Raw genomic sequence first — 21,852 nt, 5'->3', positions numbered from 1 at the left:
TGGTACCTACTCAGGAAGCGTGGAAGAACAGAAGAAGGAAGCAATCAAATTGTATTGCATTCAGCGGAGGTACCAGAGCTGCATTTTGCTCTCCTGTCTTATCATTTTATACATATTTCTTCAAGAAGTGCAATACTTTCAGTGGAAAAGCTTAATGGAAGATATTTTCTTGGTTTTGTAACTGAAAGAACATCCATTTTCCGACTGGCATTGGCTACTAACTTCACAATCTCAGTCATGCAGGCGGTACGTGCACGGGGATGGTCAGAGATGACCATTCAATGTGCAGCCACCTCATTTCCCTCAGAAAAGAGAGGCAAATAGAATCATAGAATCATAGAATTGCCCAGGCCGGAAGGGACCTCCAAGGGTCATCTAGTCCGACCTCCCCGCAGTCAGCAGGGACACCCCCAACTAGACCAGGTTGCCCAGGGCCTCGTCGAGCCTCTCCTTGAATATCTCCAGGGAAGGGGCCTCAACCACCTCCCTGGGCAACCTGTTCCAGTGCTCCACCACCCTCACAGTGAAGAACCCTCTCCTAATCTCCAGTCTAAATCTGTTCCCCTCCAGCTTGAAGCCATTGCCCCTCGTCCTGTCACTACAGGCCTTTCTAAACAGGTTCTCCCCAGCCTTCCTGGAGGCCCCCCCCTGGGACTGGAAGGCCGCTATTAGGTCTCCCCGGAGCCTCCTCTTCTCCAGGCTGGACAACCCCAGCTCCCTCAGCCTGTCCTCGTAGCAGAGGTGCTCCATCCCCCTGATCATCCTTGTGGCCCTCCTCTGGACCCTCTCCATCAGGTCTATATCCTTCTTATATTGAGGGCTCCAGACCTGCACACAATACTCCAGGGGAGGTCTCACCAGAGCAGAGTAAAGTGGCAGAATCCCCTCTCTGGACCTGCTGGCAACGCTTCTTTTGATGCAGCCCAGGATGGGATTGGCCTTCTGGGCTGCAGCTGCCCACTGCCTGCTCATGTCCAGCTTCTCGTCCACCCGAACCCCCAAGTCCCTTTCCTCAGGGCTGCTTTCCAATCCCTCACCCCCTAGTTTGTATTGGTGGTGAGGAAAGATAACTTGGAAAGATCAGACACCTGACCACGCATTTATCTTGAATGGAAAAGCCCATTTCTTCAAGTAAATCTCCTATCCATTTGGCAGCAGGCCTTTCTCACATTGATCTGTAAGGCCAAGAAGACACAGGAACTCCCCAAGGCTCTCTCCCAGTGCCTTCCCGGATGGCAAACTAAGCTAGGGGGGGTCTGGGGTCGAGCTGTTGAAAGGAAATCACACTCTTCCTCCTACAGATGAAGCTGATCTCAGCATAATTTCTGCTCCTAAGAGGGCCGGTCATCAGGTCAGCCACAAGAACTAGTTACCCCTGCTCCACGCCACGGCAAGCGGAACCACCAGCTCCTCCGTGCTTTCCCTTTCCCGCTTGGGGAAAAGGAAGAGACACAGATGGCTTGTGAGTGTTTTCAAGAGTTAGTGGCTAATCAGTGAAACCCCAGAGGCAGCCATCTGGGCTAGCAGGCAGCAGCCTGCCTGCGTGCTGCCACCAGCCCTCCCCGTACAGCTTTAACACTCTGCACCCTTCCTTTTTAGCTTGTGGTTTGCCGAGGTGTGGACTCACTGCTTTGGTCCCGAGCTCATGCGAGCGCTCGGAGCTGAAGCTCAGAGCCAGTAACTGGTTCAGGAGGCAGGTTTTTTGGTGTCCTCTCACTGAACAAAGACACTGGGGAGATGCTCGGTGGTCCCAGAGACGGGTCTGGTGCAGCTTTCCTCCCTTTGGGAGGGGAAAAAAAAGCACAGTCGAGCTTGTGCAAGACAACTTCAACTCAATGTGCAGTCACTGTAGGTATTTAGAGCCTTGCTGTGTCAATAGGATGAAAAGGGCAGACAATGAAAGAGCAGACAACGCTCACACCTTTTTACCAGTGGAAAAATCTTACAGGCGAGCACACCCCCCACCTTTCCTGTGCCGTCAAAACCCTAGCTGCCTAAAGATCTCGTCATTCAAAAAAACCACCATCAACTTCCTGTCTCACTGTGGCAGCTGCTCGGTCCCTGCCTGTGTGGCTGCCAGCCCGAACAAGGCCAGTCCCTGACAGCCATTGCTGCTTTTCACTAACGCTCCCTTGCTCTCATTTTCTGGCTGGTGGCTGAGCCCTGGCAGGAGCTGCACCAAACCTTGCCCTGCCTCCCCGGTGTCAAAATCTGCAGGGGCAGCTCAGAAATGAGGCAGAACACCCCGTTCTTATCAAGCTTAGGGGTATTATTTCTGATTGCATTCTTTGAGCCACAATGAAAATCATTTTGGGCTGAAAGGAAATATTTCCGTCTGAGAGACGGAGAACCATGACAGAGTTTATATTTACAGCACAAAAGTGCCCTGAAAAGATAAACGAAGACAAAATAAAATGCTTGATGATAATGTGTAAGATATCCCTCATTTAATATTTGCTCACATAAAAAATACAAGCTCCCGCATCCCTCTGGGTATACAGAGTCCCAGGCCAAGGGCTTTGCTGGTGCTGAGGTACCTTCAGCTCATGCTGACTTTGGTCTTGCTTTGGGAATCATTGACTCAGCTGAGGCTAGAGGAGACCCCCCAGTGATAGCTACTGGGGGGATCACCACGGTCACCAAAGTCACAGGAGAGGGGGTTTCCCAAAGCCCGCTTCCCGAACTTCAGTAGGGGACACACCGACACACGTGCTCACGAAAAGGGAAGAAAATGTGACGGAACAGCCCTTGTGACTTGGCTATCCAGAGATGACCACCCAGCCCACAGAGCTCTCTGGCCCAACTATTCTAAAGAATATTTTGCCAGACAATGAAATCAATGAGCAGGCCCTGGGGGAATGGGAAGGAAACTGTGTTTTTCCTGCAGTTAAGCAAAGCACACCGCAAACCCTAACAAATACTAGGATCCCACAACACCTTGTTTCCAGGTCCCAGACCTACAGGTGTTAAAGCCAGCTTTCTAGATGCCATTACCCGCAGGGCAAAAACATGAACTTTGGGAAGCAGCCTCTCAAAAACAAAATCATAAAATAACTCCAGACCCCATTGCTGGCCTTGCAATATCTTCCACGATCATTTCACCAAAGACTACGAGTATTTTGCAGTCCAGCTGTTGAAATAGATAAAGGAGTGATTTATGATGGGCACAGCAATTCCCAGCTCACCGGTGGAGTAGCAAACGAGCAGACAAACAAAACCTGAATACATACCAACGCAAGTGTGTCCTTTGTACAGCCCATAGGGGAGCTCAGGGGACGGTGGGTCGTTTCCAGCGGGGAGAGGGGAGGAAGAGGCAGCCTTCAGCAGAAGCGGGAGCCAGAGGAGGCAGAATAAATTAAGGAACGTTTGCCTCAACCTCCTCATCCTAAGGAAGGAAAGAAAGGAAGAAATCAGGTGGGAAGGACGCACGTGGACCTGTATTCCCTTAATGCTCAGGGAGCATCCCGCATCCATGCCTCAGTAGCAGCTCGAGGAGAAAGGAGGCCCGTGTGCCTGTGTAGCTGTACGTGATGCAGGGGCTGCTCCCCAGGTGGGGACACACACCTGCCCTCTCAAGGGGTGCGCAGAGGATCTCACACTTGTGCATCGCAGGAGCTCTCCCAGCCCCTGCCCTTTTCACACCCCGCAACCCCATCCGGGGTGACTGCAGCCACCCACCACAACCCAGGGAGTCCCATATACGTGGGTACCCCATGAGTGGGCTGGGAGGACGTCCTCACGGCCCCAGGTTGCTCTCTGCACCCCCACGCGTCCCCGCTGCCCCATTTGCAGCTCTTCCCAACCTGCTGGCCTGGGAGGACCACGAGGGTTGCATGAACAGCTCTGGCTCAGCGTTCCCCTGTCCTCCTGCTGTAGCAGCGGATGACTAACGACCTTAAACCACAGTAGTTGCTGGAGCCACTCAGCATTAATAACGTAAGACACTCCCCTGAACAACTAGTCTTACAAAAACAACAAAAAAAAAAACAAACCCAACCCAACCCTACAAACCCTTCCTCCCCGCCCCTTCGCTCCATTGCCCTCCTCTGCAGACAAGAAAAAAAAAACCAACAAATGTATCTCCGGCTGCTTCTGTAAGATTTTTCGACCAGGGTTTCCGTTCGGGAGGACGGGGCATGAAAAATAAAAGAAAGAGGCCATTCTGGCCGGAGCTGCGGGGGGTGAGAGGGACAGGCTTCCCAGGCTGGGATTTTGCCAGAGTCGAGCCAGGGGGACAGGAGGCAGCTGCTGGTGTAAGGGCAGGAGCAGGAGCTGAACCTCTCCTCTCATCAGCTCTGAGAGTGTTAGTTTGCAGCCTCCAGCTGCCTGTAAGGCTTGAAAAATCCGGAGCTTTTACTGCTTTGGCAGTCGTGACGACTAAAGGTTTCCCTGCCTCTTTTATTTTCCTGCTCCCTCAGATAAGGCAGAAACCCGTCATTCCCCAGCCTGGAGCAAAAGCAGAGAGTAAAATCTATTTAAATGACATTGCTTCAGAGGTGGAACAAGCCCAAACAGCTAAATCCCAGACGCTATGGATGCAAGGATGGCTATAAAGATACGACGTGGGCACTGGAGGGCCAAAGCTACATCCCACCTCTGCCTCTGCCCTTTTGTATAACCCTGGGCAAGTCTCTTACCCCTCCGGTGGGACACGAGGACTCCTCTTCCCTTTCCACTCCTTGCCTGGATTTTTCAGAAGTGGGCACAGTGTCGTCACGGGTTGCTAAAGGGCAATGAGGAGCCTGTCTCATTAGGCATTCCTACATGCTTCCTGGGCATAATTAAAGGAGACTCGTAAATGGTGTTGTAAAAGGAAAAACAGAGAATATAACAAAATCAGTGATTGCCTGCCGAATCCTCAGACATTCCTGCAGATCCAGTGACTGTACAGGCATCATTTCAGCCTTAGTATTTAATATGTTTTTTTTGCAAACCACTTCTTTTTTTCTGTGGGAGCCTGACCTATGACATTTTTAAAGTCAGCCCCAGAAAGTTTGCCACAACTTTGATAAGCCGGATGTGCCTTGTGATAATGACAATGTAATCCAGTGGCTCTGGGGGGAAAAAAATAAAAAGAAATAAAAAGAAGAAGAAAAAAAAAGACTGTTAAAAGCTTCAATGTGAATACAAATCACTGCACATCTCCATCCTCTAAGCCAAGCCATTGGCTTCTGAATTTTTCTTCTAAAAAAGGAAAAAAAAAATTAAACACAAAATAGAGGTAATAGCTGTTGCCTGAGTTTTGCAGACCCGTTCCTGCTTATCATTCTCCCTATAGCTAGCAATGCTAGTCTTCTTTTTTTTTTTTTGTAATAGCAGATAAACAAAAAATCATAGTGCAAAGTACCTTCTCCATATGCCAATCCTACTGAAATGTGCAGGATGTTTTTCTTAACGCTGCAAAAACTTGCTATAAAAAGACACTGTGCTACAGTGACTGCAGCTCCATTAAACCCTTTTTAACACACATATCACTTGGTTCCCAATGACACTTTGAAGTCCTTTAAAAACTCTGCATATTGGCTCATGAGCTCTTGCTGCAAAAGCGGAGTGCTAATAATAGGCAAGAAAAATCTTCCTAGCAGAGAGGTCTTTGGAATGGTTTCCGCTTTATATCTATAGCAGAATACAAATCTAAACAACGGCACTTATAAAGTATATAGATAGATCCCAAGCTGCTCCCAGGCATGTAAACCTGCAAAGCATACAGCTCGAGCCCCATAATCAGCTGGCTTATTTTCTTTCCTTTCAGGCTGGTGGAAGGAGTGGTGAGATAACCCAGAATCGTGTGTAACACGGAGCTGGGTTTTGCTATACCTTACGCGTTTGCCAAGCTCTTAAACCAATTAAAGGAAACCCCAAAGCTTTTAAAATATGCAGTCTGGTCAGGCAAAGGAGGGATTTGCATGTGTAGATTTAGAGGACAGCTGGGAAGGTGACACACACCCCTCCCCATCTCCCTCGGTGTTAAATCTTTCTCCTTCCCACTCAAATCAGATAGGAAGCCCTGCCTCTCGCCAAGTAGGTTTTTATATTACTTCCAAGTCCCTAAGACAGTAAGACCTAAAGCTGTCTTGGTACAGCAGCGAAGGAGCACATGATGTTATCTCTTAATTAGTGCATAAACGATGTTAATAGTGTAAAAACCCCATTAGATCTGTCTCAAACGAAGGGATCGGATCATATCTGCTTCCATTAGGTTTGTGTACAACATCTGAGCTAGAGAAGCAGACCTGGGACAAGGGTGACTCGGGAGATGGTGCCTACCTCAAAATAAAGACTGTGGCAGCAGAAGACCAGAGCTCTGCTCTCTGCAAAGCAACAGAGCACAGGGGTGATGCCTGGGATGTTCTCTCTACAGCTTGCAAGCATCTTGGTCTCCTCAGCTCCCTTCTTTTTTCAATTTTACTCACCTAAATAGAGTTGAAAATGCCACCAACGTTTTTTTTTCCTCCCTACAGGTGTCCATTGAAGAAGGGGCAGACTGTGTAGAGCCAGAGGTGTGGTGAGTACCCCACCTCTTGCAGATAGGAACCTCTCAGTGCTCTGGCAATGACCCAGCCCCACAGACACCCGGGCTGGACTGTTAGACAGAAGATGTAGGGTCAACTGAATTTTTTTCAAGGCTGAATTTGGACTAGTCATAATAAATACAGAAATAAAAAAAAGGTGTCCATACACATCATATACACCTCCACATACACACTGCTGCTTCCTGCCAAGGAAATGGGGGGAACCTGCAGCTCCCCCCGTTCAGTACGCAGACAAGGAGGGACATACGTTGCCTTCTCTGTAGCTTTTCAGGAAAACACTGCCCTGAAGGAAAGTCCTGCAGCTCTCTGCAATTCCCTCTCAGGATGCCTGAACACACCGAGGCGCTTGCTCCTCTCACCCTGCTTGATGGACAGGACCATTATGTCACAGAATCATAGAATCATAGAGTAGCTTCTGGGGGAGTTTTACACACAAGGGTCTGCAGAGCTAAATGCCAGGTACCTTATTCCCACAGTAAGTGTGATGCATGGGGGACACAGCACATAAGAGAGGGCTTTGGCTGGGGGTCATCAGAGAGGGCTGCAGGGACTAATGACCATGATGTGCCCCACTTGGTAACTCTCAGCTCAAGCTCTCCAGCCTCTCTCAATTGAGGCAAAGCTTAGAGAAACCTGCACACATGCATGGCTGCCAAAAACTTGAGGCAAAGCAGTCGAAGCCGAGCAGAACCTAACCTGAATTTCCACAAAGGCAGAGCAGATGGTGGCAGAGCATGTGCATAGTGAGTGAAGAAATCCAGTCCCCACGGCTGACTTCCAGAGGAGTGTGGTTGCTGGAGTTTGAAGGACCAACAACACTCCATTTCATGGAATCACAGAATGGTTAGAGTTGGAAGGGACCTTCAAGATCATCCAGTTCCAACCCCCTGCCCTGGGCAGGGACACCTCCCACCAGACCACATTGCTCCAAGCCCCATCCAGCCTGGCCTTGACCCCCTCCAGGGATGGGGCAGCCACAGCTTCTCTGGGCAACCTGGGCCAGTGTCTCACCACCCTCACAGCAAAGAATTTCTTTCTGGTATCTATCTCATCTAAATCTCTTAGAGATAGATCTCTCTCTATCTCTTACATAGAATGAGGGGACCATTACCCCTCATTCTGTCGCTCCACTCCTTGATCAAGAGTCCCTCCCCATCTCTCCTGTAGCCCCCTTCAAGTACTGGAAGGCTGCTATAAGGTCTCCCTGGAGCCTCCTCTTCTCCAGGTTGAAGAACTCCAGCTCTCTCAGCCTATCTTCATAGCAGAGGTGCTCCAGCCCTCTGAGCATCTTTGTGGCCCTACTCTGGACCCATTCCAACAGGTCCATGTCCTTCCTGTGTTGAGGACTCCAGAGCTGGACACAGTGCTCCAGGTGGGGTCTCACCAGAGCAGAGGGGCAGGATCACCTCCCTGGACCTGCTGGCCACACTTCTCTTGATGCAGCCCGGGATGCAGTTGGCTTTCTGGACTACCACTGTGCACTGCCAGCTCATGTTTAGTTGCTGACACCGAATGCACACTGGCTTGGGCAATGGTGACAAATAAGCTGGGGGACAGGTAAAGTTTCAGGGTCCCATGTTGCTGCCCCTGGTGAAAATGCTATGGAACTGAGTTGGGGTTTCTGATTTTCTGAGTAAGAGCTTAAATGCAATTTAAGACTCACCCTTTCCCCAAAAGAGACGCTTTCATGTGATTGCCACTGGAAACATGAAATTAGATGTGAGGATGGAGTTCTTCTCAACGCTGCTTTCTATAATGGGTCCCTAAAGACCTGTTTATGTATATAGCAAATACACTGAAAAAAAAGCCTTCAAAAAGAAAAAAAAAAAAAAGCAAATACTTGCATGAAGCCTCAAAACAGGACATGTAAGCATCGATATGTCATCTGTCAGGATCAGGGACCACTTGGTTGAAAAAGAGAGACAATCCCTTGAAATATGGAACAATCATCTTATGAAAGGCCATCAGCTGGCAGCGTACCTGTCCTATCCTGTCCAAGTCACTGCACACATTACAGCCTTTTTCTTCTTTTTCTTTTTTTTTTTTTTTTACTATTCAAAGCCTTTTTCTTCTTTTTCTTTTTTTTTTTTACTATTCAGTTAGATTTCTCTTACATATTTATTTTTAAAATGTATGCCTTTTTTTTCCTTCTTTGTCACATTCATGCACGCATTTTTATGATGATTAAATGTTATCTTGGAAGGCTTTCTCTCCCCCTCTCTCCTCTCTGACATGTTGTTCAGTTCTTAAGGGAACAGACATAAGCCTTGTATTTTTGCGTCTGGAGAGATAAAACCTGCAGGAAGAAGCCTTTAGATCAAAGATCCTCTCAGTCCTTTTTCTTCCTTTTATTTTCAAAAACGTCGTCCTTTGTGCCCTTTGACTCTGAAGTTCCCACTGGTTCGTGGCATCGGTTATTTTTCATTACCGCTCTCCCAATTTCTCCGACTGTCATAATCATCTCTGCGGTTGGTGCATTATCACTGGCATGGATGAACATTTCCAAAGCCCCATGTGGATTTGCCACTGCACCGCAGCCAACTGAGTCATTCCCTCTGCCCCAGTTTCCTTATCACTTTCAGTTCAAGTTATGCATCTATTTCAGATTTTCTCTCCATCTCATTGTTATTCAAAGCTGCAGGGAAAGCATTTAAACCAATATTTTCCTACACTCATATCTGAAAATTTTTTCCAAGCTATTGCCAAGCTGTAGCTGAGATGATTATCCTTTCTTCTGCAACCTTTAATAAAATTAAACGTCCCAGCTTGCAAGAGCTGTTGATATCTGCACTCTTGGAAATGTAAATCACTGACACGACTTACTTCAGTTTTGGGTATAACAAAATGTGGGCATAAGATTCTTAGAACTTTCAAACAGGGAACCTGTGACAAATACAGCTGCATTATTGGTGACACAGTATGTTTCCCTCGTTGATCAGTTTTAATGTGGTAAAACAAACCTGGCTGTTGTGTTCTTACTACAGGCAGATGACACTATAAATTCAGAAGTAGCCTCACCAACATGGATTTTGCAGCTAGAGCTGTGCAGGCACAACTGAGGGCCTTTTCAGATCTAAAGAATTAATTCTTGCTATTATCTAGACAAAAGAAACAACTCTGGTGATTAAGGAGCAGGAGGGTGTGGCGCTATTACTGAGAAAGGACTAATTAGTAAGGGCTTAGTTAGAGCACTTGGATAACAGAGTCACTCAGAGCCAGCTGTAAATACAAGTCAGGAAGCCTGGGAAGGACTCTGGGCTGTCCTGCAGTTCGGGTACTCATTTATATCCCGAAGAAGTAAGAGCCAAGCATTACCAAGTCAGCGTGATGGCGTTTTTCTCCCATTATTGCCTTGCCATAAATAGCTAGTAGCCTGCTAGGCAAGCCAAAAATCCTCTCCACTGCATCACTCCCCGCAGAGCCAACGCTATTGCATTGGGGTTTTGATAGAAATGTAACCCCCTATTAGGTTCCCGGTTTAGCACTGGTTGAAGCCGTGGAAAAGGGGAAGAAGTTTGCCCCAGACGCTGTCAGGTTGTAAGTGTTTACAAGGGGAGCACCAAGACACGGAAGGAGGAGAAAAATAAATGTTTGATTACGTTTGTTCCATTTGATCTTTCCTCCAGTAACGCAAATAAAAGAAATGCTGCTCGACAGCCTCTTGATCTCAACACAGAACATGTGCCAATAAAAGATAATTATTCCCAGTGTTTGGGTTAGGGAACAGTGCGAAATGTCATCGGAGGCATTTTTAGCATGTACCAAAGTTCACGAGATTATTTAAACATCGTTTGGGGCTTGTACTGAGACTTCTGTGCTTGGAAATGGGACCTTTACAACATATGTACTGTTGATGGCACTTCACAGTTCAATAATACTGTGGTATAAATATACTGGGGGATTTTTTTTTTCCTCTCCTCTTTTCAAAGAGACATTTCACTGATTTGCTTCAGTAATAAAAGACCTGCAGGTGACCTGGACAGTTTCCATCAGCAAAATGGCCCTGCAGGGGTAGCATCCATCATCCATAGATGAATATGCAAAGGCAGCGCAAGCTGATTTTTCAAATATTAATTAAGCAAGTCACTGGTCAACCAGGCACATAGAGTTTTCTTGCTCCATGGGAAATCAGACTGTATGAATGTATTCAAAGCACTTGAAGGACTATATATGCCCTAACTCAAACAAGCTGAGGTTGAGGTTACAGACAGTAAAGATTGCACCCACATCTCTGATAGTCTGGCCTTACACAGACAAGCCAAACTCAGGCACGAGGTCAGCCCTTAACCCTTCACCTTTCAGATCTGTCACTGAAAATTAATGGAGGGCTTATTTGCACTCATCTACCTTTTCACTCGCAGCAGATTTTATGCTGATGCCTGACATCACTGGTTTAGTCTTGCATATATATGAGAAGATGACACGGGCAGCTGGTTTTAATTACCACCATTCATAGCCATCTCACCATAAAGCAGAAACGTGCCTCTCCCAAACGGCTCTGAATTCACCACAATTTTCTTCACTCTTTCTTCTTCCTTCTCCCCATAAAGCAGAAATGTGCCTCTCCCAAACGGCTCTGAATTCACCACAATTTTCTTCACTCTTTCTTCTTCCTTCTCCCCATAAAGCAGAAATGTGCCTCTCCCAAACGGCTCTGCATTCACAACAATTTTCTTCCCTCTTTCTTCTTCCTTACTCTGGCTGGGCATCCCACAGATTTATCTCTTCCTGGTTGCAGGCTCAGAGCTGTACTTCCTTTTATTTTTCTGACCCATTCCAGAAATTGGGGTATTGGGGAAAATACTCGGTTAAACACAACAGCGCTGGATCAGGCTCCTTCTGAGGGATGCAGTAAGGTGAGCGGCTGGGGATCAATGCAAATCCGAGGAGTTAACTCATCCCAAAAGAGCCTTGAACCTGGAGAAGGCAGGCGTGGCTCCTGCCTTCACCACGAGGACCAGCCCTGCAGGAATCAAAACCAGTAGCACAAGGAATATCAAACTGTAAGCGAGGGAGAAGTCAAGCACCGCATCACATTTTTTCCCCGCTCACGCTGTGCCCTGAACGCAGAATATTTCCACCTGGTCTCCGGCCCCTCTGCACACCTTGGAGTCATTAAATCATCCATCAAGACACCATCCTTTGTGCATGGTGGGATAGCTGCCTGCCTGCCTGCTTCCCTCACTCATTATTGGCCTTCTGCGGTCCTTTTCAGCCAATTCAATGAAATATAAATAGCGTTTCAGATAAATGTTCACTCTCCTATAATACCTTTCCAATCTCTTTCTGCTCTCGCTCCGGTTGTATAAAAAAGAGCCGTAATATCTTTCAATGAGTTACTGAATCCTTTTTGAACCCTGATATAAGTTCTTACAAGGTTTATTAAATTTGAGGTGTATAGGCATCCGCATTGGTAAAGTCGAGCCAAGCAAATTGTTCAGACAAAATGAGCAAGCAAAATTCTGCCTTGCAAATCAATCTGTCTGACCTGATAGAGTGCTCCAAGGCTGGTGATGCTGGACTCACCTCCTTTTATCTGCAAAGACATGTCTATAGCCACCAAAAAGTATGGTTCAGGCTTTTTTTCTTTCTTTTTTTTTTTTAATAAAGTTGTTGAACGCCACAGCTGGGATCATCTTTTCTTTGCCTAAATAATGTAGGGTGAATGCTGTACAACCAGGCAGTAAGGAGAGAGAGGGTGACTCAGGAATGTCACCCAGGGTTTTACTGAAGCGTTACACAGAAGTAGTATCTCCTCTGTCTTCCTGGCTTAGAAAACAAATTAACACTGGAGTATTTATGGATTTTGTCTCCTGGTTACTTGTTCACCACCATTCATCATTTAGACTCAGTGTTTATGTATATTTAAAGCAACCGACATAAATTAACCACAAACCTTGAGGGTGTTAAATAACCTCCAGTAAAACTCCTTCCCCTCACTGGAGTAATTTCCCAACATGAAAATACCCAAGTAAACCTCTTGGTCTGACACTATGCCTGGAATATCAACAAAGGGGGGGGCTGAGCAACTTCTACCCTCCAGACTTCACCACTGAAGGAAAAGGGAGCCTCTCCATTGCTTCTGCAAGGATAAGTAAGTGGAAATAGATTTTGGGGACACAACAAAGCAGTGCTCTCGGTCTCACAAAAAGGTGGCAGCCAGCCAGCCCAGTAGTAAGGCTGTCACTCTTCACTAAATCCCCACCACATAAAGCCAAAGAAGAAAACAGGCATGTTCTAGAGATCTCCGGGCCCTGAATTGAACACAAACCAACAGCCGTTTTCTAGCAGTGATCAAACCCCAAGAAATGTTTTTCCAGGAAGCAGAAATCATAATTACACAGCTGGGTATGCCCAAATCTATTCCATGCATAGCGGAAACATCTCTATTTGCAATCTATGGGTGTGCTTCTTCCTGTGCTGCAGTGATGCTGCAGATGCCCAGCAGGAAACCTGAATAATCTTGTCTCTGAGTGACACAGCGATGGTGGGGTTGGTGAAAGTCCAGATAAAAGATAACGTGCAAGATAGAGAATTTCATTTCATTTCATGTTAGTAGCTGGGCTACTTTGATCTAAACTAGATCAAAGTTTCCAGAAGTGGAGCACGGGGTAGAGGTAGATGTCCCAGCAGCATGGCTGGGGTTAACACCAAAAGGGATGAGCCTGCCCCCCCCCCAAGCCACAATAAACAAAGTTATTTATGCAGCTATCCAGTGACCTGAGAATCTAGGTCTCCTCAGTGTTTTTCTTCTACCCAAGCCTTTCCCCTTTTCACCTTGTGTAGTCCTCTGTAGCCAAATTCCTGCCTTGGGAGTTCTTCAAAAAGGAAGTCTCTTGCACCAAAGTTCTGATGTGGAAACCATGAAAGTCGGTTAAGAAATTTTAATGATCCCATGTTGCAAGTTCCTGCATGTTTAGCAATGAGGAAGTGTGAAGAGGTAGGAAAGTCATGTTCCTGCCTAAAAGTGACCACCTGGGTTTGGGTATCTCTGCTCCCCTCCTGACAGCTGGGTTTTGGCAATTGATTTTTCAGAAGGTCTGTGCTAAGCATATCCCAGTTAAGCCTTTCAAGATGAGCAGCCAAAACCCAGACACATTGCTGGGGCAAAAGCTGTATACAAAGATTAGGAAATATTGGATGCTGAATAGGTAAAGTTGCCCAATTTATTTTTTTTAGGATATACAAAGAAACTTTCTTTTCCCTGAAGAAGGTGTCATTTCCAGCCCTTCAAAACTAGAGAACACTTGCCCTAGATGCATTTGGTGCATCACGCTATTTATGCAATAATTTGCGATGCAAAATTCATAATTCATGTGTCTACATCATCCCTTTGCTTTAATCCTACATCCAGCAGTTTCTTTTGATGACTAGTAAAAATAACCACAGTCACCACAGATGAAGGTAAACCGTAACTTATCTAAAACTCTCTGGCTATATTTATCAGGTGATTGCGTATGTTTTCGGAGAGGTAACCCAGTTCCACTCCTGCCAACCACAACAGTGGCTCCATGGGCTCAAAAAGCCCCTACTTTGCCTGTGCACAGCACTTGGGGTGGCATTCTTGGTGCTCCCCTGCATCCATGAGGAGGATCCCCCTCCCTAAAGGGCTCCCCTAGCACAGTGGGCTTGTTTTCTGCAGAGGATGCTCAACGTTTCCACCCGGGATGCAGGAGGGAGGATGCTCTGGACCACAACTTCTCCTGCACGTTCAGCTGTAGCTCTCAGGAGAGCATCAGGAGCTAAAGTCAGAGGTGCATTCCCTAGCCCTGGAGATGCAGGCTATCTGGTGTGTCTCCTACACACTGCTGTCAGGCCACCATTCAGGGTCTCTGAGCGGAGTTTTCACTCCTCCCAGCCCAGCTGGTGAGCAAGCAGGTCATAGGAAAGCGCGTTGATACACCAGGAAAGCTTACCTGATGGTGGGAGATCATGGTACCCAGGTGACAATGAATTACTCCCTTCCTCTCAGCCAGATAAAGCAGAACACACAGCGAATATGGGCTGTCTGAAGTGATGTTCTGGATTTGCAGCAAGAAGGATAGTCAGCAAGATTTCCAGCTGTATTTCTGCACGCACACCCCCTGCAAAATAAATAAAAACAAAAATTAAAATACTGAATTGCTGGGATACCCTGACCCAAGACCTCAGTCACTAAAATTTGACCTGCTAATTGCCACTGCTTATGAAGTAAATATATTAGGGATTCTTTCCATCCTCACCTTTACTTTGGACTTTACTCCCTGTGGCGTAGTGTGGTCACTCAGATCATAACCCTTGGCCTTCAGGACACAACTGATGGGTCCTTGACCTTTTTGGTGGTGCCTGTCCATGGCAACTGTCTGGGGCCACCTGTGTTCAGAGCCTCCCCTCATATCGTAACTCTCTCCTAAGGTATTTCTGAGAGAGAAGATAACCCCTCCAACAGAAGCCATATATTTTGCCCTAATGGTTCATTTTCCCAACAGACAGGTAGCTAAGCCTTTCATCATTTCTTAAAGCTGCTCGCTTCTGTTTGGGGCACTGGGGACACCCTACAGAGCAATACTGCTGGAACAGAAATAAGTGCTCTCAGCATTTTTAGAGACGGGCAGCACGACAGGCAGAATTACTGTCTGGTTTTGCCAGAGGAAGATTCTACACGTAGGCACGTGTGCACAGCGGATACATCCTGGGAGAAAAGACTCATATCTGGAAAGACATTTCTTCTGTCACATTTACAGGCAAAGGGAAAAACAGAAGCAAATCCTTTTCTCCTCTTGACTAAAGACAAAAAAAAGATGTTATTTGTTAGTTTATCTATGTGCAAGAGTTAATTCTAGGGCTTTTTTCCTGGCATCTCCACAATACAAGGATAAGGAAAGATTCAATATGCACCTCTCCTCTGAAGACAGGCTCAGAGAGCTGGGCTTGTTCAGCTGGAGAAGACTCTGTGCAGACCTTATAACCCCTCCAGTACCTAAAGGGGGCTACAGGAGAGATGGGGAGGGACTCTTGATCAGGGAGTGGATTCATAGGATGAGGGGTAATGGTTTTAAACTGAAAGAGGGGAGATTTAGACGAGATACCAGAAAGAAATTCTTTGCTGTGAGGGTGGTGAGAGCCTGGTCCAGGTTGCCCAGAGAAGCTGTGGCTGCCCCATCCCTGGAGGGGTTCAAGGCCAGGCTGGATGGGGCTTGGAGCAACCTGGTCTGGTGGGAGGTGTCCCTGCCCAGGGCTGGGGGTGGCACTGGATGAGCTTTAAGGTCCCTTCCAACTCTAACCATTCTGTGATTCTACAAATAAGTATTCAAAAAGACAACTAGACTTGAAATGCCTTATTGTCCATTTCAAGAAGCAAGCCTCCAATTTGAGTGGCTTGACAGGATTGATCTTGCTCAATTCTAAAAGTTAATTTTGCTGCTAATAAGTAAATGTCATTTTTATGGCTGTTTGTACTTCTGCCTCACACACTAGATAGACAAATATATATGTGTATATTTACTTCAGGCACTGCCCTGACCAATGCAAGGGGCACTTCGCTGCCCATCCCAGGGCACCATGGTCATGGCCCAGGTGTGTGGCTCTGGGTCAGGGCACCAGGCAGCATGGGACCAGCTCCTCCAGCAAATGTCTTTGCCAACGTTTTCTGGGCTTGCTCATGAGCTGCCGGGACAGGATCGTGCCCCAGGGTGGAAAACACAGGGAAGCTGTGTGTGCAGGGGCTGAGACACCCTGCCTGGACATGAGCTCATCCCCACTGGAAACAGAGAGGTTAAGCAGCAGAACAAGCTCAGGAGCTGCCATCTGAGTAGGACAAGGGCCTATTGTTACCATTGATTCTAAAATATTGCCCGATTGTTTGGGTGCTTTCTTTCTTGGGTGATTCAGACTGAGCAGGAAAGGTGCCGTGACCCACTGAATGGTCTATCCATCACGCCTACTGATCTTGCTGTCCAGGGACAGCTGAACCTCAGCTGCTGGCCCCACTTGCCTTTCCACTACTTGGTCCCTCAGTTCCCCAGGTGCGACCCAGCACCGTGACACTGCCTGAAAGAGAGGAACAGGACCACAATGTCAGCTGCTGTCCGTGTAGCAGGCGTGCATCCTGGGATGAGTTGCTTCCTGTGTTAAAAGCAGGCTGGCCACTGCAGCGGGTCTGGGGACAGGGCACACCTAGCTCAAAGAACAGTTGGAGAGGACCAGACAAGCCCTTGCCAAAAGGCCACATCCCTGCCTCCCCTGCCAAGAAGGACGATTCACCCTTTGCATCCTTGAGCAGTGAAATCCCCTGCTTCTCCTGACATCATTTTCTCCCAGACCATGCTGTTGCCCATGGAGGAACCCAAGCACGCAGCCATCCTTAAAAGGTGAATTTTGGCTGAGCTGAGTCCGCAGCACCGATGAACAGCAAATGCCCTGCATTAGCTACACTGGAGAAAAATCTAGTTTTCCAAATACCCTTGCTGGCTATGTTGCAGCATAAGATCCAGTACTTCCCCTCTGCTGGCGATTTGGAAAGCTGTGCACCTTGCAAAAGTCTGCTCACGCCCTGCAGGATCAGGCCCTGGACTGCCTATCAATCAGTTACAGCTGCTTGAATCACGAGAATTAATTAATAAGACCTTCCCATCCCCTGGAGGTTCAGACCACAATGAGGCAGGTAAGGTACAGGCCAACATGACACACTTATTAATCCTGCGTGTGTCCCAAGTGTGACGGGCTGCTGGGAGCTATTCTTCGTGCTCATACCAGGGGGAATCATCGGGACAGAACAGACCTTATTCTCTGTTTGCAGGTAACGGCTCGTGCAAGACATTAAATTTCCTGATGCCATCACGAAACCCCAGGATCCTCCTCATGATTTATTCAGCACCTGTCACTCTGGGTTTGCACACCCCTTTTATCATCCTCACATCCACCTCTGTCTTTCAGAGACAAATATTTATTAGCTTCATTGCAGCAGTAGAATCAAATCCTCTGTTACTTTACTAATGCAGTTCCTTTCTTGAAGATAAGCAATACCTATCTCCCAAAAAGAATAACTTACATTAAGTATATCACAACCTGGCTCAAATCCTCACCAAAGCAGTAAGGGAAACAGCATTTAATATCTTCAGCTGGGGTGCGTGCATCCGGATAAATCCTGGACCAAACAATACTTGGGGCTGGACTCCTGGCTCGTGGTTGATGATGCAGCCACAGTGTTATGGGTTACCTTTGCATTTACCATTCAGGGCGTGCTGGAAGACATGGTACCTTACAGAACTGGCTGGGAGACACGGACAGTTGCCCGCAGGAGCCTGTGTCAGCGGGCTTCAGAAGCTGTGAAACTATAAAGAAAGCTGATGGAAATGGGCTTTCACTGACACTTTCAACAGCCTGGAAAATGCCTTTTTAATGTGCTAATGCATCAGCAAGAGAATTACGAGTCCATTAACAAAAGGGGGGCACCTATGAATTCTCATTCCCAATACTGTAATCTTTTTCTTTTCCAATACACAGTATAAAATAGTGCTCCTACAGCATCTTGGGTGCCTTGATATGCAATTAGAAAGACAAGATCTTTCCAGCAGCACTAAGGTAGAATCACAGAATCATAGAATTGTCTGGGTTAGAAGGGACCTTTAAGATCATCTAGTCCAACCATCCACCTCACTCTGATCAAAACCATCACCAAACCATGTCTCTAAGCACTAGGTCAACCCAGCTTTTAAACACCTCCAGGGATGGGGCCTCAACCACTGCCCTGGGCAGCCCAGTCCAATGTGCAATAACCCTTTCCGTGGAAACATTTTCCCTGCTCTCCAGTCTGAACCTCCCCAACTTGAGGCCATTTCCTCTTGTCCCATCACCTGGGACTTGGGAGAAGAGACCGACCCCCCCTGGCTACACCCTCCTTTCAGGGAGTTGGAGAGAGCCAGAAGGTCTCCCCTCAGCCTCCTTTTCTCCAGGCTCAACACCCCCAGCTCCCTCAGCCTCTCCTCACAAGACTTGTGCTCCACACCCCTCACCAGCCCCCTTGCCCTTCTCTGGACCCGCTCCAGCCCCTCAAGGTCTTTTTTTTGTGGGAAGGGGCCCAAAACTGGACACAGCCCTCGAGGTGGGGCCTCCCCAGTGCCCAGTCCAGGGGGACCAGCACCTCCCGAGTCCTACTCCCCATGCTGTTCCTGACACAGGCCAGGATGCTGGTGGCCTTCTTGGCCACCTGGGCACACTGCTGGCTCATCTTCAGCCCACAGGCGACCAACACCCCCGCCTCCTTTTCTGCCAGGTACTAATTTCCATCGGGAGTTTGGCCAACCAAGCAGTTGTAGACATGCCTTCCCTCCCTTTACAGCATGTGAAGCGCAGCTTCAGCCATGTTCAGGAATGCCATGGCCTGAAGGAGCCGCCTTTGGTCTCCTGGATCTGCCACAGGGCACACATAGGTCACACACCATGGGGATGCCAATGTGCCAATGGTGGCAGGAACTGCTTTCTCCTCTGAGATGACGTTCCTAGAGAGCAGCCCCACTCAGCAGCATGAGCCGGGAGCCACTGGGTGCCTGGGGATAGCTCCTATGAGTCAAGGCCACTTTTTTCAGCCCTTGTTGAAGAACTAGCACAACGGGCACCTGGTGCAAATCCACTCAAACTTCCTCCTCTGGAGCCTCCCCTCCAGTAAGGCACCATGCTAAATCATCCACCAGTGCTTAGGCTCGGGGGGGATCACTTTTAAAAGGCCCTGCAGTGCTGCTGTACCACAACCACGCTCAGTCCTTGTCAAAAACTCAGCATCAAAAGTCCACCGAGCCTCATGAAAACGGGAGAAGCAAGCAATTGCCCCCCTACACCTCCCGCCTGCTTGACAGACTTGCTCCTTGTTGTATGAATCTCTGGGAAACTACACTGCTGAAAGCACTAGAAAACTGCAGGCAGCGATTCCCTGCTGGTGACAGCTTGGCTGGCATGGCAGGTATTTGCTGCCCGTCCAGGGGTGGATGGGACACCTCCTAGGGCCATCGAGGACGATTCAGTGCTCAGGTCCAGGCCGACCACAGCACTGCTGCTGGCTGTGTTTAATTTCTATGCTCTGCATGAACAAAGTTATTAAATCCACAACACTTTTTTTTTTTCCAGACAGGTTGATCTGAATGAACGTTTGCCAGTCACTTGACTAATTAGCTTAATTCAGAAACCTGTCTTCAGAAGCCCATTACTCAGAAGCCTCCTGAAGTCTGGGAATTTAAAAGTGTCTCAGGTTTGATTAAAACCAAACCAAACCAATGGAGGCAATTGCTGCTTGCTTTCCATTTTCTTTTTCCCCACGAGCACAGTTTCAATTCATGGCTGCGGCCAGTCATTCATGTTCCCACAGAAGTTGGGGGCTTGGACTGCTTTTTTTCCCCCTCAAGTCAGCTTATTGGAAATATATTTAGGTGAAAATACCACAGTTCATTCTGTGTGAGCTACTGTTGGTGGATTGGTTACCTGCAGCTTTTTAATTCAAGTCAGCTATCCAGGCAGGTGGGATGCTTTTCCTCAGGCACTGTGGGTTTAGTGATGGAGGTTCTGGGCCAGAATTTCTGACTGGCAGGAAGGTATCCAGATTGTGGCAATGTGGTTTCTTTTCTGGAGGGAAAAAAAAATAACAAAAAAGCCACACAATGTTTAATAAAACATTAAAAAAAACAAACTAAAAAAAAAACCAAGGACATTTTCTTTCAGTTACAACTTTGTATGGCACTTTAAATATTAGAAATAAACAGAAGCCCTGAAAAGCAATTCTTTACAGAAGGGGAACCGTGACCCCTAGCAGTCCAAAAGCCATCTGAGCAGCAAGTGTTAGCTGCTTTAGCTTCTCAGTTTCCCTTCCCAAATCAACAATTCAGCTAAATTCACACATTTTGTGTGCACGAGTTCATTTTCCTTCAGTGGCCTTTTCTGAGGGGGAATTGTTCTGCTGCCGCTTTCCCAGCCAGCTCAGCACCACACCAGTGCTCCCCTCGCTGAGCTGCTTCTTGCAGTGGATTCAAGGTGATGAAAACAGAATGGTGGGCGCACCCCCATACCAGTGGGAGCACCTCCACAAGGCATAATAGTGATGGTTAAAAATCATAGAATTTTCTAGGTTGGAAGGGATCTTTAAGATCATGGAGCCCAACCATTAAGGGATCTTTAAGATCATGGAGCCCAACCACCCACCTAACTCTGATCAAAACCATCATCAAACCATGTCTCTAAGCACTAGGTCAACCCGGCTTTTCAATCCCTCCAGGGATGGGGCCTCAACCACTGCCCTGGGCAGCCCAGGCCAAGGCTGTAGAACCCCTTCTGTGGAAACATTTTTCCTGATCTCCAGTCTGAACCTCCCCTGAAGCAACTTGAGGCCATTTCCTCTTGTCCCATGGCCTGTTCCTTGGGAGAAGAGACCGACCCCCACTGGCTACACCCTCCTTTCAGGGAGTTGGAGAGAGCCAGAAGGTCTCCCCTCAGCCTCCTTTTCTCCAGGCTCAACACCCCCAGCTCCCTCAGCCTCTCCTCACAAGACTTGTGCTCCACACCCCTCACCAGCTCCCTTGCCCTTCTCTGGACCCGCTCCAGCCCCTCAAGGTCTTTTTTTTGTGGGAAGGGGCCCAAAACTGGACACAGCCCTCGAGGTGGGGCCTCCCCAGTGCCCAGTCCAGGGGGACCAGCACCTCCCGAGTCCTACTCCCCACACTGTTCCTGACACAGGCCAGGATACCGCGATTCCCTTCCCCAGTGCGGACCTGATTGCTCTGGAGGCGGGTCTCCTCACTGAGTGACCGTTAGGGCGGTTACTCCTCGTTTAAATCTGCTGCCGGGAGTGCTGGGCCCGCCCACGCCGCCTCAGCAGCCCGCCCTCAAGCTGCCGGCTCCCAGCTTCAAGAAGCCCTCAAAAAAAGCTCCTTGCCATCCTTTTTTGCCGCGATTCCCTTCCCCCAGTGCAAGTTTACCTGCTCTGAGGGCTGGTCTCCTCACGGAATCAACCTCCGTTTTCAGTGAAGCTCGAACCATACTGGAAATGAGAGAACCAAGGGTATGAGATGGGTGGTGATGTGAAAACCGGCTTGGCTGGGTCACGCTTTTAATTATTTGGGACGGATGAAATGTTCCAGTTTCTCACATGGGTGTAAGGTATCTCTGCGCCCATCCCGAGCTGGGGACAGGACAGGGGATCCCGGGACTTTGAGAAAGGCCAGAGACTGGCAGAGGGTACGGTGAGTCAAGAAATACGTGCAGGGGTGAAAAGCAGCCGAAATAATCTCACTGGCGCTCTTTAAATGTCATACTCCTGGCAGAGGAACCTTTCACATGTTTTTCCCTGCTCGCATCT

General features: G+C 47.9%; 1 protein-coding gene across 4 annotated transcripts in view; it reads right to left on the bottom strand.

The window, feature by feature from the left end:
• The window catches only part of AOAH (acyloxyacyl hydrolase), a 109,234-nt gene extending 87,589 nt beyond the window's left edge, over nt 1-21,645 (bottom strand). For 2 of the 4 annotated variants that reach the window (XM_014942420.1, XM_014942436.1), the window contains exons 1-5: nt 21,266-21,291; nt 19,986-20,126; nt 14,450-14,617; nt 4,638-4,723; nt 3,231-3,385 (exon numbers count right to left, since the gene is read on the bottom strand). In XM_014942420.1, coding sequence (XP_014797906.1) covers nt 3,231-3,385; nt 4,638-4,723; nt 14,450-14,467 — 259 coding nt within the window. In that variant the 5' untranslated portion in view covers nt 14,468-14,617; nt 19,986-20,126; nt 21,266-21,291. Of the gene's footprint in view, nt 1-3,230; nt 3,386-4,637; nt 4,772-14,449; nt 14,618-19,985; nt 20,127-21,265; nt 21,292-21,472 lie in introns of those variants that run through there. The other 2 variants (XM_014942427.1, XM_014942446.1) reach the window with 2 other exon arrangements.
• Between the last annotated feature and the right edge of the window lie 207 nt (nt 21,646-21,852).

Source organism: Calidris pugnax, unplaced genomic scaffold (assembly GCF_001431845.1).
Source record: "Calidris pugnax isolate Ruff unplaced genomic scaffold, ASM143184v1 scaffold23, whole genome shotgun sequence".
Classification (NCBI taxonomy): domain Eukaryota; kingdom Metazoa; phylum Chordata; class Aves; order Charadriiformes; family Scolopacidae; genus Calidris; species Calidris pugnax.
The sequence above is the reverse complement of the archived record's forward strand: the minus strand, read 5'-3'. Positions and strand labels throughout refer to the sequence as shown.